At 48.5% G+C, this 13,668-nt stretch overlaps 1 protein-coding gene across 6 annotated transcripts in view; it reads left to right on the top strand.

Moving 5' to 3' along the window:
• usp19 (ubiquitin specific peptidase 19) overlaps positions 1–13,668 on the top strand; it is a 202,142-nt gene that overhangs the window by 156,478 nt on the left and 31,996 nt on the right. For all 6 annotated transcript variants that reach the window (XM_070895624.1, XM_070895620.1, XM_070895619.1 and 3 more), the window contains 4 exons: positions 2,212–2,349; positions 6,883–7,247; positions 10,718–10,828; positions 13,195–13,411. In XM_070895624.1, the coding sequence (XP_070751725.1) occupies positions 2,212–2,349; positions 6,883–7,247; positions 10,718–10,828; positions 13,195–13,411 (831 nt within the window). The remainder of the gene's footprint in view (positions 1–2,211; positions 2,350–6,882; positions 7,248–10,717; positions 10,829–13,194; positions 13,412–13,668) is intronic.

Raw genomic sequence — 13,668 nt, 5'->3', positions numbered from 1 at the left:
ACCTCTCATGCTTCTGAATTCTAATGAGTAGAGGCCCAACCTACTCAACCTTTCCTCATAAGTCAACCCTCTTATCTCCAGAATCCTTCTCAGAACTGCCTTTAAAGCAAGTATATCCTTTCGTAAATACGGAAACCAAAACTGCACGCAGTATTCCAGGTGTGGTCTCACCAATACCCTGTACAACTGTAGCAAGACTTCCCTGCTTTTACGATGGGGATGGGTGGGTGTTTATAGGCTCTCACAACCCATGTGGTGAGCGGGGGTGTGGAGGTTTATAGGCTCCCACAACTCATACAGTGAGGGTAAGGAGGGGGGAGGGTGCCCTCACTCAGTCGACTCAAATACCCCAGTGGAATTCCGAGCCACAGCTCCCTTCTCCACTCACCGTGACTGTCTGCAGCAGGGTTGGAACCCGGGGCCGTCTGAGGTGGGAGCGCTGCCAGTGAAACAATGACTCCTCATTGTCTTTGTTGATGGCCAAGGGCCCTGTTATTTGGGCTTTGTAGTGGAAGGGATAAAATTCAATCTCTACAACACAGATGAGGCAGAAATGTTGTCCAGGACCTGGGGAGGTCTTTCTGCTCTTCAAGTAGCACCAGGGCACTTTAACATCTACCTGCAGCACTGGGACAACAGACGGGGCCTTGGTTTAAAGCTTCATCCAAGGGATGGCACTCTGACACAAGTAACACTCCTGCACTGGAGTGCGCTCCAGTTCTGGAATGATGTGAACTTCCTTCACATTCTCCACAAGGCCGGCATTTATTGCCCCTCTATATCAGTTTGATGCAACTTGCTAGGCCCTTTCAGAGGGCAGTTAAGAGGGTGTGGGACTGGAGTCAGACTGGGTAAGGGTGGCAGGTTTCCTTCCCTAAAGGACATTACGTATTAGTGAACCAGTTGGGTTTGAATGACAATCCAACAGCTTCAGTGTCACATTTAGTGATACCAGCTTGTCATAGAATCATATAGCACAGAAGGAGGCTATTTGGCCCATTTGCTGGTGCCAGCTCTTTGCGAAAGCTCTCCAATTAGTCCCACTCACCTGCTCATCTTTCCTTTTCAAGTATATATCCAATTACAGTTTTGATCTCCTTGCCTAACGAAGTATATATTGCCATAGAGATATGCAACGGAGCTTCACCAGACTGATTCCTGGGATGAGAGGGTTGTCCTATGAGGAGAGATTGAGTCGACAAGGCCGATATTCACTCGAGTTTAGAAGAATGAGAGGTGATCTCATTGAAATGTATAAAATTCTGAGGGGGATTGACAGGATACATGCAGGGAGGATGTTTCCCCTGGCTGGTGAGTCTAGCAATAGGCGGTCACAGTCTTAGAATAAGGAGTTGGCCATTTAGGACTGAGATGAGGCTGTGCAAGGGGTGTCGCAGTTGTGTGGGGTGGACTGGTTGGGTCGGGTGCTCTTTACCTGTCTGCCATTGTTCATTGTTCATAGGTTTATATGTAACCTTCAGGGCTGCTGACCGAGGGCCGTGTGGCTCTTTGTCGGCCGGTGCGGACACGATGGGCCGACATGGCCTCCTTCTGCGCTGTAAATTTCTATGTTTCTATGAGGAGACATTTCTTCACTGAGAGTAGTGATTTTTTGGAACTTTCTACCCCAAAGGGCTGTGAATGCTGAGCTGTTGAGTATATTCAAGACAGAGATTGATAAACTTTTGGACTCTAGGGCAACCAAGGGATATGGTGATCGGGCAGGTAGTTGTTGAGATAGAAGATCAACCATGATCTTATTGAATGGGGAAGCAGGCTAGAGGGGCCGAATGGCCGACTCCTGCTCCTATTTCTTATCTTTTGAAAGTTATTTCCAGATTTTTTTTTTAACTGAACTCAAGTTCTTAAACTGCCACAGTAGGATTTGAAATCCTGTTCACTGGATTACTAGTCCAGTAACATAATCACTACACGACCATACCCCCGCTGATGGCCTTCTGGCTCGAAGCGTGATTACTACCAACTGAGGAAACAAGCTATCAATCTTCCACCTAATGCAGGCCCCATAGAGGGAAAACTTCTTTATACATTGCAAAGGGTTTTTGTTTTAAATGTGAAAACTGTAGGTCACGTACCCCGTAATGCAGAGGCAAGCGGAGAATTGGTCATTTGGTGACGTCAAACTCATGCTTTAATAGAGTATCGGAGTAACTTGCTTATTCTCTCCCCCCTTTCTCTCTGTACCTCCAGGACTTGTCAGATGAACCATTGGTCAGATCATAAAAACCAGTGCAGACCAGAGAACATCGGCTTCCCCTTCATAATCAGCGTGCCGGAGTCGCGGCTCACCCACTCCAGGCTCACGCAGCTGCTCGAGGGATATTCCAGGTACTGTGACAAAAAAAATTAATTCGTGAGTACGTAACTGGCTGTGTAGATTTGCACGGCACTGGCCCTTAGTCCCACTGACTCGGGGAGCTAACATTGCAGCACTCTCGCGTGCCTTTCACATTGTCTCAGCATTGCTGAGGAGTTTTATGAATCATTCAGATAGCGGGTGACATTACAAGAAGACTTCAGTCACCGGGATGTGTTTTTACTTTGACCCACTCGTCACATGTGCTCGGCTGCTGATCGCATTGTTCCACCAACGTGCAGTCTTTATGTGGCGTGAATGTTAATGTCCCCTAAACTGTTTGTGGCCTGTGTTGAGATGGCTGATTCAGTTTGATGCAAGAGTTGGCGGGGTGGGGGGGGGCGGCGTGCTACAATTGGACTTAGTGTCCCTGAGCTAGCTTGGGGAAAATGTCAGCGTGGGGGTTTGTGTTCCTGGTCACGACCCAGTGAAGTCTTGCCAGTGAGTGCATACATGTGGACCTCGGGTAAGCACGGAATCGAATCTGATTTAAAAAGATAGAGGGGAAGAAATTCGGGTCCGGGCGTGGGAGTTTAGTGGTGGTAGTAACCGTTAGCGCCCGATGACAACATCCTCACCACGCACAGCGCCCCATTTTTGTCCTGGAGCAAAAATTGGGGAGCGCCCCCTGAAGCTGCATGGCTATGCGTAGCGCTGCACCCCTCTCTGATTCCTTCCGCCCCACACTCCACTTGCTCTTAGGGGCGGTAACCTGAATTTCGGTTGTGGGGTGCGACTTCTGCGCCTATTGCAGGAACTCGCATCTCGCGGCTTTAACGCCCCCAAACAGGGTGCTATGCAATTTCCCTCTCCCCCCACCCCCCCCCCCATGAATATCTAGCCACCACTTGTAAATTCGACACAAAGCTGCTATTGAAGCAGCAGTATCAGATTTTCATTGCTTCCAAACCAGTTCATTGCTTTTGAAGTGTAATCGCTATTGAGTAGCAAACGTGCAGGCATTAATGGACAACAAGGTCCCATATGTGGCAAATGATATAAAGGCACCAGCCAAACGATTGTGTTGGCTGAGGGGTGACTTATTTCTGTTGTTGGCCCGGGCACTGTCCTGAGCTCTTTGCTGCTGGTACCATGAGATACTTCGTAAGCACCTGAGCAGGTGGACGGGGGCCTGGGTTTAATATCCGTCGTGTAAGCCACACCAGTGGTGCACTGAATTGTCAGCCCAGATTTGGTGCTCGAGTTATAAAGTGAACTTAAGCCCACAACCAACCTCCTGATCTGGGCAGGGGTGACACCACTGAGCCAGGCTGACTATCGTTGCTCTCGTGTGAAGAGCGGGTATGATGTATCCAGGGATAGCTGGTATATGTGCAACCATATCCCAGCCGCAGTCAGTGTCTTCAGGGGAGGGAGGGAAGGAGGAATATGGGGCGGAGCGGATGAAGACCAAGGTTAACTCAGATATTTATATATGTCAGATTTTTTTTTCTTTAGCCAGAGTTTGTAAAACAGTTGGGAATGCAGAATTCTTAAAATATAATTTGTTTCCTGCTTGCAAATTAAGTTTGGTGTTTTGCTCGACTGATAAGGCAATGTGTTGGTACTTTAGTAAAAGGAGATTTTCTTTAGTTCTCTTAGTTATCAAACAATCCCTTGCTGAGATGATGCACAGTGTCAGTGTGTGGGTCTTATCCATGCTCCACTCTTCCCCCATCTGTGTATGTGCTGTCTGAAGTTATGTGTCCCACCAGCGTGGACCATTTAGGCCGAATGGCCTGTTTCTGTGCTGTAAATTCTATGGGCTGGATTTTCGGTTTTGCTGATTTTGGGGTCATAACGGCAGCAGGATGGTAAAGTTTGCGCCTCAGTCAGCAAAATTGGGCAGCTGGGCCCTGAGTGTGAGGCGGAGCGGTAAGGGAGGCGTTGTACACCTCTCTTAGGGTGCTAGACCGGCTGAGCATGGGACAATCCCAAGCTAAAGAGCCGGCTTGGGGGAAAAAAAATACCTGAAAAAAAACACCAAAAACATTCGCAATAAATAACTCACACCACCACAACCTAAATCACAAAAAAATTCAAACAATCGAACTTAACTGAGGATGGCTTACTCTGCAGCCGGTATAGGTCGGACAGCCCGTTTTCACAGGCGGTCCCAGCAGGGATTGCTGCGGGGCGTACAAGGTCGGGCGGGACTCAAAAAGCGTGCCGCTGGTGTCGCAACCAGGGGCGTTGCACACCGGTTCAGCTCTTCCAGGCAGCAATGCTCCGCGCCCCCACAAAACCGGCCCCAAAAATCCTCATCAGCACTAGAATCTGACCGCCTGCCCAGAAGAGCCCAATACTGCCCTTCTGGGGCGAAAACAGAAGCGCACATCACCGGAAAATCCGCCCCAGTAATTGTTGGCCCTGGATTCATAGAATCATAGAAGTTTACAGTACGGAAGGAGGCAATTTCGGCCCATCATGTCTATTGTGTTCCTAACACAGATGAGACTGCACACAGGAAGGTTAAAGTAACAGTGACCTCAGTCTTTGTTAAGACACTCCAGAGTGAGGAACAGGCCTTAGGGGCCGGCTTATATACAGTGCTCCCAAGGGATACTGGGATCCCTTGGGACTTCAGGGGATGCGCTCCCTGGTGGCAGAACATGGGAGTGCATGCTTTACAGATACACAACAGTGTCCATGCGGGCCAACAAGAGGCTACCAGCCGAATTCCACTTTCTATCTCTTGGTCCGTAGCCCTGTAGGTTACGACACTTCAGGTATACATCCAAGTACTTTTTAAATGCGGTGAGGGTTTCTGCCACAACACCCTTTCAGGCAGTGAAATCCTCTGCGTGAAGAAATTTCCCCTCAAATCCCCTCTAAACCTCCCCCCAATCACTTTAAATGTATGCCCCCTGGCTGTTGACCCCTCTGCTAAGGGAAATAGACCTTATCTATTCACTATGTCTGGGTCCGTCATAATTTTACATATCATCATCATCATCATCATCATCATCATCATCATAGGCAGTCCCTTGGAATCGAGGAAGACTTGCTTCCACTCTTAGCATGAGTTCTTAGGTGGTTGTACAGTCCAATACGAGAACCACAGTGTCTGTCACAGGTGGGACAGACAGTGGTTGAAGGAAAGGGTGGGCAGGGAGTCTGGTTTGCCGCACGCTCCTTCCGCTGTCTGCGCTTGATTTCTGCATGCTCTCGGCGACGAGAATTGAGGAGCTCAGCGCCCTCCCAGATGCACTTCCTCCACTTAGGGTGGTCTTTGGCCAGGGACTCTCAGGTGTCAGTGGTGATGTCGCACTTAATCAGGGAGGGTTTGAGGTGTCCTTGTAACGTTTCCGCTGCCCACCTTTGGCTTGTTTGCCGTGGACGAGTTCCAAGTAGAGCGCTTGCTTTCGGGGTCTCGTGTCTGGCATGCAAGCAATGTGGTCTGCCCAGCAGAGCTGATCAACTGTGGTCAGTGCTTCAATGCTGGGGATGTTGGCCTGGACGAGGACACAAATGTTGGTGTGTCTGTCCTCCCAGGGGATTTATAGGATCTTGCGGAGATATCTGTGGTATTTCTCCAGCGACTTGGTGTCTACTGTACATCGTCCGCGTCTCTGAGCCATACAGGAGGGCGGGTATTATTATAGACCTGTAGACCATGAGCTTGGTGACAGTTTTGAGGTACCTCAATGAGGTCTCCCCTCTGCCCCCTCTGTTCCAATGAAAACAAACCCAGCCTATCTAATCTGCCCTCAAAGCTTAGATTCTCCACTCCCGGCAACATCCTCGTAAATCTCCTCTGTACCCTCTCCAATGCAATCATGTCCTTCCTGTAATGCGGTGGCCAGAACTGCATGCAGCACTCCAGCTGTGGCCTAACCAGTGTTTTATACAGTTCAAGCATAACCTCCCTGCTCTTGTATTCTATGCCTCGACTAATAAAGACATGCATTCCGTGTGCCTTCTTAACCACCTTATCTACCTGGCCTGCTACCTTCAGGGATCTGTGAACATGCACTCCAAGATCCCTTTGTTCCTCTACCCTTCTCAGTATCCTACCACTTAATGTGTATTCCCTTTCCTTGTTAGCTTTCCCGAAATGCACTACCTCACACTTCTCTCGCTTTAATTCCATTTGCCACTGTTCTGCCCGCCTGAGCAATTAATTGATATCTTCCTGCAATCCGCAGCTTTCTTCTTCATTATCAACCACACAGCCGATTTTAGTGTTATCTGCAAATTTCTTAATCATACCCCCTATATTCAAGCTTAAATCTATGTCACCTGTTTGTTGACTCCCTTTCATAAGAGAATTGGATAAATACTTGAAAAGGGGAAATTCACAGGGCTGTGGGGTAAGAGCAGGGGGAGTGGGACTGATTGAATCGCTCTTTCACAGAGCCGGCACAGGCTCGATGGGCCGAATGGCCGCCTCCTTCTGTGCTGTAGGTTTCTATGATTCTGCACTCGGTGAGATAATGTGTGTGTGTGTGTGTGTGTGGGTGAACGAGGTGAGGTTAATATTCCTGTAATGTATTCTGTGACAGGTATTCCGTCAACGTGTTCCAGCCCCCGTTCCAGCCAGGGCGGATCTCGCCGGAACCACCCCCTTCCAAGACGGAGTGTGTACAGCCCACCCCCGGAAACACTCCCAGCTCCGAGGCCGCGGACGGAAAGATGCCCTCGGAGGTCCAGGAGAGAGACTTCAGGCCCGTGCACCGCACCCATCTAACCACCTCCGTCTCTGAGCCCCTCCTGGCCTCTGCTTTCTCGAAGGGAACCAGCATGCCGGGCAGAGACAAGGATTCTATTCACAGCTATGACTCCGGATTCTCGGAATTGCGGCCAGAGTCACAGGAGGACTCTGGATGCGAGAAGGAAACCTCTTACGAGAAAGCTGCGAAGCCTGAAGGTGATGGTTATTTGTTTTCCCTTACCCAATCCTCCTTGATAAGGCAGCATAGTAATAATTCCCAGTAAAAATAAGAGTGGAACGTCTTATCTGTACACATCAATTACCCCGCTCCACCTCCAGAATGAGAGACCAGGACGAGGAAAGGCCATTTGAACACTGATGCTCATCTGTTTGGAGCCCAGATGGTCTGCAGCTTTTGCAATGTTGCTCTTCCCTGAATCTGGGTGCAGAGGTCTTTCTGTAATTGATATTAGCACAGCAATAGTAAGCAAGGTCTTAATCACTGGAATAAAAAAACGAAAATATTCAGCAGGTCAGGCAGCATCTGTGCAAAGAGAAACAGAGTTAACATTTCAGCTCAGTGACCTTTCGTCAGAACTGTGTTTTGTTATTGTGTAGACTGGCTGTGATCACCTGGAATTATCTGTGACATGCTGCTTATTAGTCTTCCACTAATGCATCGACTTGATATCCACACATTTTATATTCAAGTAGAATCATACAAATTTATAGCACGGAAGGAGGCCATTCGGCCCATCGTGTCTGTGCCGGCCGAAAAAGGGCTATGCAGTTCGCCCCACTTTCCAGCTCTAGGTCTGTAGCCCTATAAGTTACTGCCCTTCAAGTGCCTATCCAAGTACTTTTTAAATGTGAGGAGGATTTCTGCCTCTACCACCCTTTCATAGAATCATAGAATTATACAGCGTGGAAGGAGGCTATTTCGGCCCATTGTGTCCACGCCGGTTGACCAAGAGCTACCCAGCCTAATCCCACTTTCCAGCTCTTGGTCCGTAGCCCTGTAGGTTACGGCACTTTAAGTGCACATCCAAGTATCTTTTAAATGTGCTGAGCATTTCTGCCTCTACCACCCTTTCAGGCAGTGAGTTCCAAACCCCCACCACCCTCTGGGTGAAGAAATTTCTCCTCATATCTCCTCTAAACCTCCCCCCAATTACTTAAAATATATGCCCCTGGTTGTTGACCCCTCTGCCAAGGGAAACAGATCCTTCCTATCCACTCTGTCTAGGTCCCTCATAATTTTATACACCTCAATCAGGTCTCCCCTCAGCCTCCTCTGTTCCAAAGAAAACAGACACCACATCTCCAATCTTTCCTCATAGCCAAATTTCTCCAGTCCAGGCAACATTCTTGTAAATCTCCTCTGCACCCTTTCCAGTGCAATCACATTTTTCCTGTAATGTGGTGACCAGCACTGCACTCAGTACTCCAGCTGCGGCCTAATAAGTGTTTTATACAGTTCAAGCATAACCTCCCTGCTCTTGTATTCCATGCCTCGACTAATAAAGGCAAGTATTCCATATGGCTTCTTAACCATCTTATCTACCTGGCCTGCTACCTTCAGGGATCTGTGGACCTGCACTCCAATGTCACTTTGTTCCTCTACACTTTTCAGTGTCATACCATTTAATGTGTATTCCCTTGCCTTGTTTAATCTCCCCAACTCCATTACCTCACACTTATCCGATTGAATTCCATTTGTCACTGTTCTGCCCATCTGACCAGTACATTGATATCTTCCTGCAGGCCGCAGGTTTCTTCTTCATTATCAGCCACACAGCCAACTTTAGTGTCATCTGCAAACTTCTTAATCATACCCCACTGGATACAGCCTTCCAGTCACAAAAACACCCATTAGTCATTGCACTTTGCTTCCTGCCTCTGAGCCAATTTTGGATCCAACTTGCCACTTTGCCCTGGATCCCATGGGCTATTACTTTTGTGACCAGTCTGCCATGTGGGACCTTATCTAAAGCTTTGCTAAAATCCATATACACTACCTCATTCAGGCAAGGTGTTCCAGACCCCCACCACCCTCTGGGTGAAAAAAGTTCTCCTCAACTCCTCTATAATCTTTCTACCAATTACTTTAAATCTATGCCCCCTGTTTATTGACCCCTCTGCTGAGGGGAAATAGGTCCTCCCTATCCACTCTATCTAGGCCCCACATAATTTTATATACCTCCTCAATCAGGCCTCCCCTCAGCCTTCTCTGTTCCAAAGAAAGTTGTGCTCTGTGCTGAGTGAGTTGGCCTTAGCTGTGGAGTCTCCATATATGGACTTCGTGCTCGGGGGAGGGATGAAGAGTATATGATCATGCGAGGGCAAGACTGGGTTCCAGACTGGAATGCTTCAGCATCGTTCCTCAATGCCCATCTCCGCTACCCTCGATCAGTCACCTTGTGCTCTGCAGCCTCTCTAATGCAGTATCGACATGGGATCTGAACCTGATCAACCCGCAGTGTAGACACGTACTCCACGCTTCTGGTTATCGATTTCAGCATTCTGTCACTTTCTTTTTATAATTGGAATATTGTAGGTGACAAACCTGCCTTCACTCTCTCACCTGATATCAGTCCCTGTACTAATTCCATCCCAGTCATTGTCTATTTTTAAAAAATCTATCTGTAATACTCTGCAAAAACTTCATTCATCTTCTCTGCAATCACAGAATCCTTTTTTGAAAATCTTTTGCTGCTGTTATTTCATGCACTGCTCTCATTCTCTCCATGTTAAACAGAAACATAGAAAATAAGTGCAGGAGTAGGCCCTTCGAGCCTGCACCACCTTTCTATAAGATCACGGCTGATCATTTCCTCAGTACCCCTTTCCTGCTTTCTCTCCATACCCCTTGATCCCATTTAGCACATTTAGCCAAGTTGCAGTTTGGTTTCCGCATCCAGATAATGAAACTAGATTAGAAAACTCAGGGCACAAGCACTCACCCTTGGGGGGAACTCACTTAACCATCTCCCCCCCCCCCAATCTGGCATTGCCATCCCACAATTATACTAGTAACCCTTGTGTCAGTCCAGTGGGCAGCACCCTCCCCTGAGTCAGATGGTTGTGGTTTCAAGCTCCACTTCAGAGACTTGAGCACAAAAATCTAGGCTGACACTCACTCCAGTGTAGTACTGAGGGAGTGCTGCACTGTCAGATGAGATTTTAAACTCTCAAGTGGACATAAAAGATTCCTTGGCACTATTTCGAAGAAGAGCTGGGAGTTCTCCCCGGTGTCCTGGCCAATATTTATCCCTCAATCAACATAATAAAACCAGATTATTTGGTCATCATCACATTGCTGTTTGTGGGAGCTTACTGTGCGCAAATTGAATGCCACATTTCCCACATTACAACAGTGACGACACTCCAAAAGTACTTCATTGGCTGTAAAGCACTTTGGGATGTCCTGAGGTGGTGAAAGGCGTTATTTAATGCAAGTTCTTTTTTTTGATTCCTGCAGCTTTTAGTTTGACTAGATGTCTTTCCTGGGGAACATTGCAACTCTCTGTTTTAAAACTGTCCTAGATGTTTCCATTGTTAACTTTATCTGCTTTGTTTAAAGCTGAGGAGGTTTTATCAGGCAGGGGCTTCCCCTTTAAAAGCCTTTGAGTTATTGAGCATTTTTTGCACGGGAGTAATTTCCAATATTCTATTCCCTCCCACAGCTGCAATCCCTGGTTATCAGCAGCCAGCTGAGTCTGTGCGCTTCCACACCCCACAGTTTTACATCAAGCTCATTGACTCGTCAAACAAAGAGCAGAAAATGGAAGACCGAGGTGAGGTGAACAGTAACCAGGCTCGACTCTTGCAGCGAGACTGACTGGCACGCTTCGTTGTTTAATAAATGTGGAGTATATTTAATCTCTTTGTCAGCTGCTGCACAAAAAGCAGGTTGCATAAGAAAATGGAATGACTGTTTCTGACTGAAGGGCTGCTGCAGCTATTTTAGGGACATGGGTCACTTTGAGCATCTCTGGTTTAATCCGGTTGCTTCCAAATCCTTGCATGTAGATTGCTGCGGTGCAGTCCCTGCGCCTTGCTGATCCAGCGCAGCCTTTTCTAAACACCGTCACTGTCTCGGTTATCTGCCAGTTCCTTCGCTGCTCCCTGCCTGACATCCGCTTTGATCCTTCCCTACAGCGCATGGACTGGGGGCATGCGAGGGGTGGGGGAGTACACTTCCACCATCCTTTGTTGCCTGGCACATTTAAAACTGACCAAAGGGAGGGTTTATTATTGGCCCATTGTTGTAAAACCGCAGTCACCGAACGGGTCTCGGCAAAAAAAAGTGTACGCAATAACGTGGGCTTAGCAAACCATCAGAGACTCGTGCTGCGGTATACTGGGTCCGAGCAGGGAGAACAGAGTCACTCTGACAGCTCCACAAAGCAAGCCTGCTGGGTACACACTCTCAAACTGGGTGGCGACGGACTGTCGACTCAAGTGTTCTGTTTCTGACGCAGTGTGCTCTGGTTCAATTAAAACAAAACATTTGTTAAGAGTAAGCTGTCTCTGTTTCATCAATCTTTATATAATTGGAGACTCTGGGAAGGAAGAGAACCAGCGACCTTCTACTTACTGACTTCAATGCCGTCTCTTCCTTCGCTCGTGCCCCTCGGCCCCCCTGCTCCTCGGGCCCCTCAGGGGCCCCCCCCTGCTCCCGGGCCCCTTGGGACCCCCTGGTTCTCGGGCTCCTCGGCCCCCTGCTCCCCCGCACCCGCCCTTTTCCCCCCCGCCCCCCATGCCTACTGAAATTAGTGCATGTGGCTAAAATAGCGTCGCCATGGACTACCTGTGGCTAGTCAGCGATTCGTATTGATCAGCACTGCCCTCAGCATTTCATGGTGAATGGTGAAGGTGGGGAGAGGATTGGGCACAAGAGGCTGGAGTCAGAGGATTGAAGAGTTCGGGGGTAGTGGGGGTTGTAGGAGATTTTGTAGATCAACAGGTAACGCAATGCAGGGATTTAAACACAAGGGACCTTAAAATCTGTGGCAACGGGAGCCTGGAAGCCTGATCAGATGCCTAAACAGTTAAACAAACGTTTGGTTAATTTAATAAAACCTCGTTTAGAACTTCAGCCAAAGCAGTTAGTCGTACCACAACCTCGTAACACACTCCCAAGCATCTTCCCCTGCATGATTGATGTCAGTCGTCAGCGCATGCACGTAATGTCCATGTTATCGCTGTCATTTTGAACCGCTTGAGCACCTTTGCTTAAACCAGGAGCTGGGTTGCAGAGCCAATGTGGCTGAGCTGACGTGTGGTTATTTGATGGTGGAGCTAGGCCTTTGTGCTGATTTATTTTTGTTTCTGGTCTACGCCCTTCAGCTATCCCCCTCCCCCTGGCTTTCAGCCTTGAAAAGAGATTTGAATAAGTATCTGTAGGAAAAAAATTTGCAGGGCTACGGGAAAAGTGCAGGGAAACATAGAAGTGGGCTTGTCGGAAGGGCAGTACTGAGGGAGCGCTGTACTGTCGGGAGGGGCAGCACTGAGGGAGTGCTGCACTGTCGGAGAGGCAGTGCTGAGGGAGTGCTGCACTGTCGGAGAGGCAGTGCTGACGGAGAGCTGCACTGTCGGAGGGGCAGTACTGAGGGATAGCTGCACTGTCGGAGGGGCAGTACTGAGGGAGCGCTGCACTGTCGGAGGGGCAGAATTGAGGGAGAGCTGCACTGTCGGAGGGGCAGTATTGAGGGAGCGCTGCACTGTCGGAAGGGCAGAATTGAGGGAGCACTGCAGTGTCGGAGGGGCAGTACTGAGGGAGCACTGCACTGTCGGAGGGGCAGTACTAAGAAAACGCTGCACTGTCGGAGGGGCAGTATTGAGGGAGCACTGCACTGTCGAAGGTGCTGTCTTTTAGATGAGATGTTAAACCGAGGCCCTGACTGCCCCCCTCAGATGCATATAAAAGATTTTCAAGAAGAGCAGGGTTGTTCTCTCAGGCTTCCTGGCCAATATTTATCACTCGACCAGCTTTAAGTTAAACAGTTAATTTAGAATTACAAAATGTTCAATTCAGCGCCACTCAAAGTTGTTGTGCCTGTGCATGCAGAGCTATGTATGGTATCAAACCTTTCACATGTTTGAAAATTAACCTGGGTCATCGACACCTTGTAATCATTCTAGCTTGTCTCCTGTACAGGTGATACTCCGTTGGAACTCCCAGACAGTGTCTCATTAGCAATGGTTTGGAAAAACAACGAGCGACAGAAGGAGTACGTGCTGGTTGAATCCAAGGAGCTGGAGTATGTGGAAGATCCCAGTTCAGTCAACGAGGCATCCAGGGCTGGCTACTTCACCCTGGAACAGTGCTTGAATCTCTTCACCAAACCTGAGGTGCTGGCACCTGAGGAAGCTTGGTAAGATTGTGCCTGGTCTCTCTCACCCCAGTTTCATCCCTCCCTTTCCTGCTGGGGATCATCTGGTCATTTATCTCATTGCCGTTGGTGGGAGCGTGCTGTGAGCAAATTGTTTGCTGCGTCCCTACATTACACGTAAATACACTTCAGAAAAGTACGTCATTGGGTGTGAAGTGCTTTGGGAGGTTCTACAAACCACTGTATAAATGCAAGTCTTTCATTCATCATGCAGGGATAGTTGATCCTGTCCTTCTGTA

This window comes from Pristiophorus japonicus, chromosome 12, assembly GCF_044704955.1.
Source record: "Pristiophorus japonicus isolate sPriJap1 chromosome 12, sPriJap1.hap1, whole genome shotgun sequence".
Taxonomy (NCBI): Eukaryota; Metazoa; Chordata; class Chondrichthyes; family Pristiophoridae; genus Pristiophorus; species Pristiophorus japonicus.
Note: the sequence above shows the minus strand (reverse complement) of the source record. Positions and strands in the feature narration are given on the sequence as shown.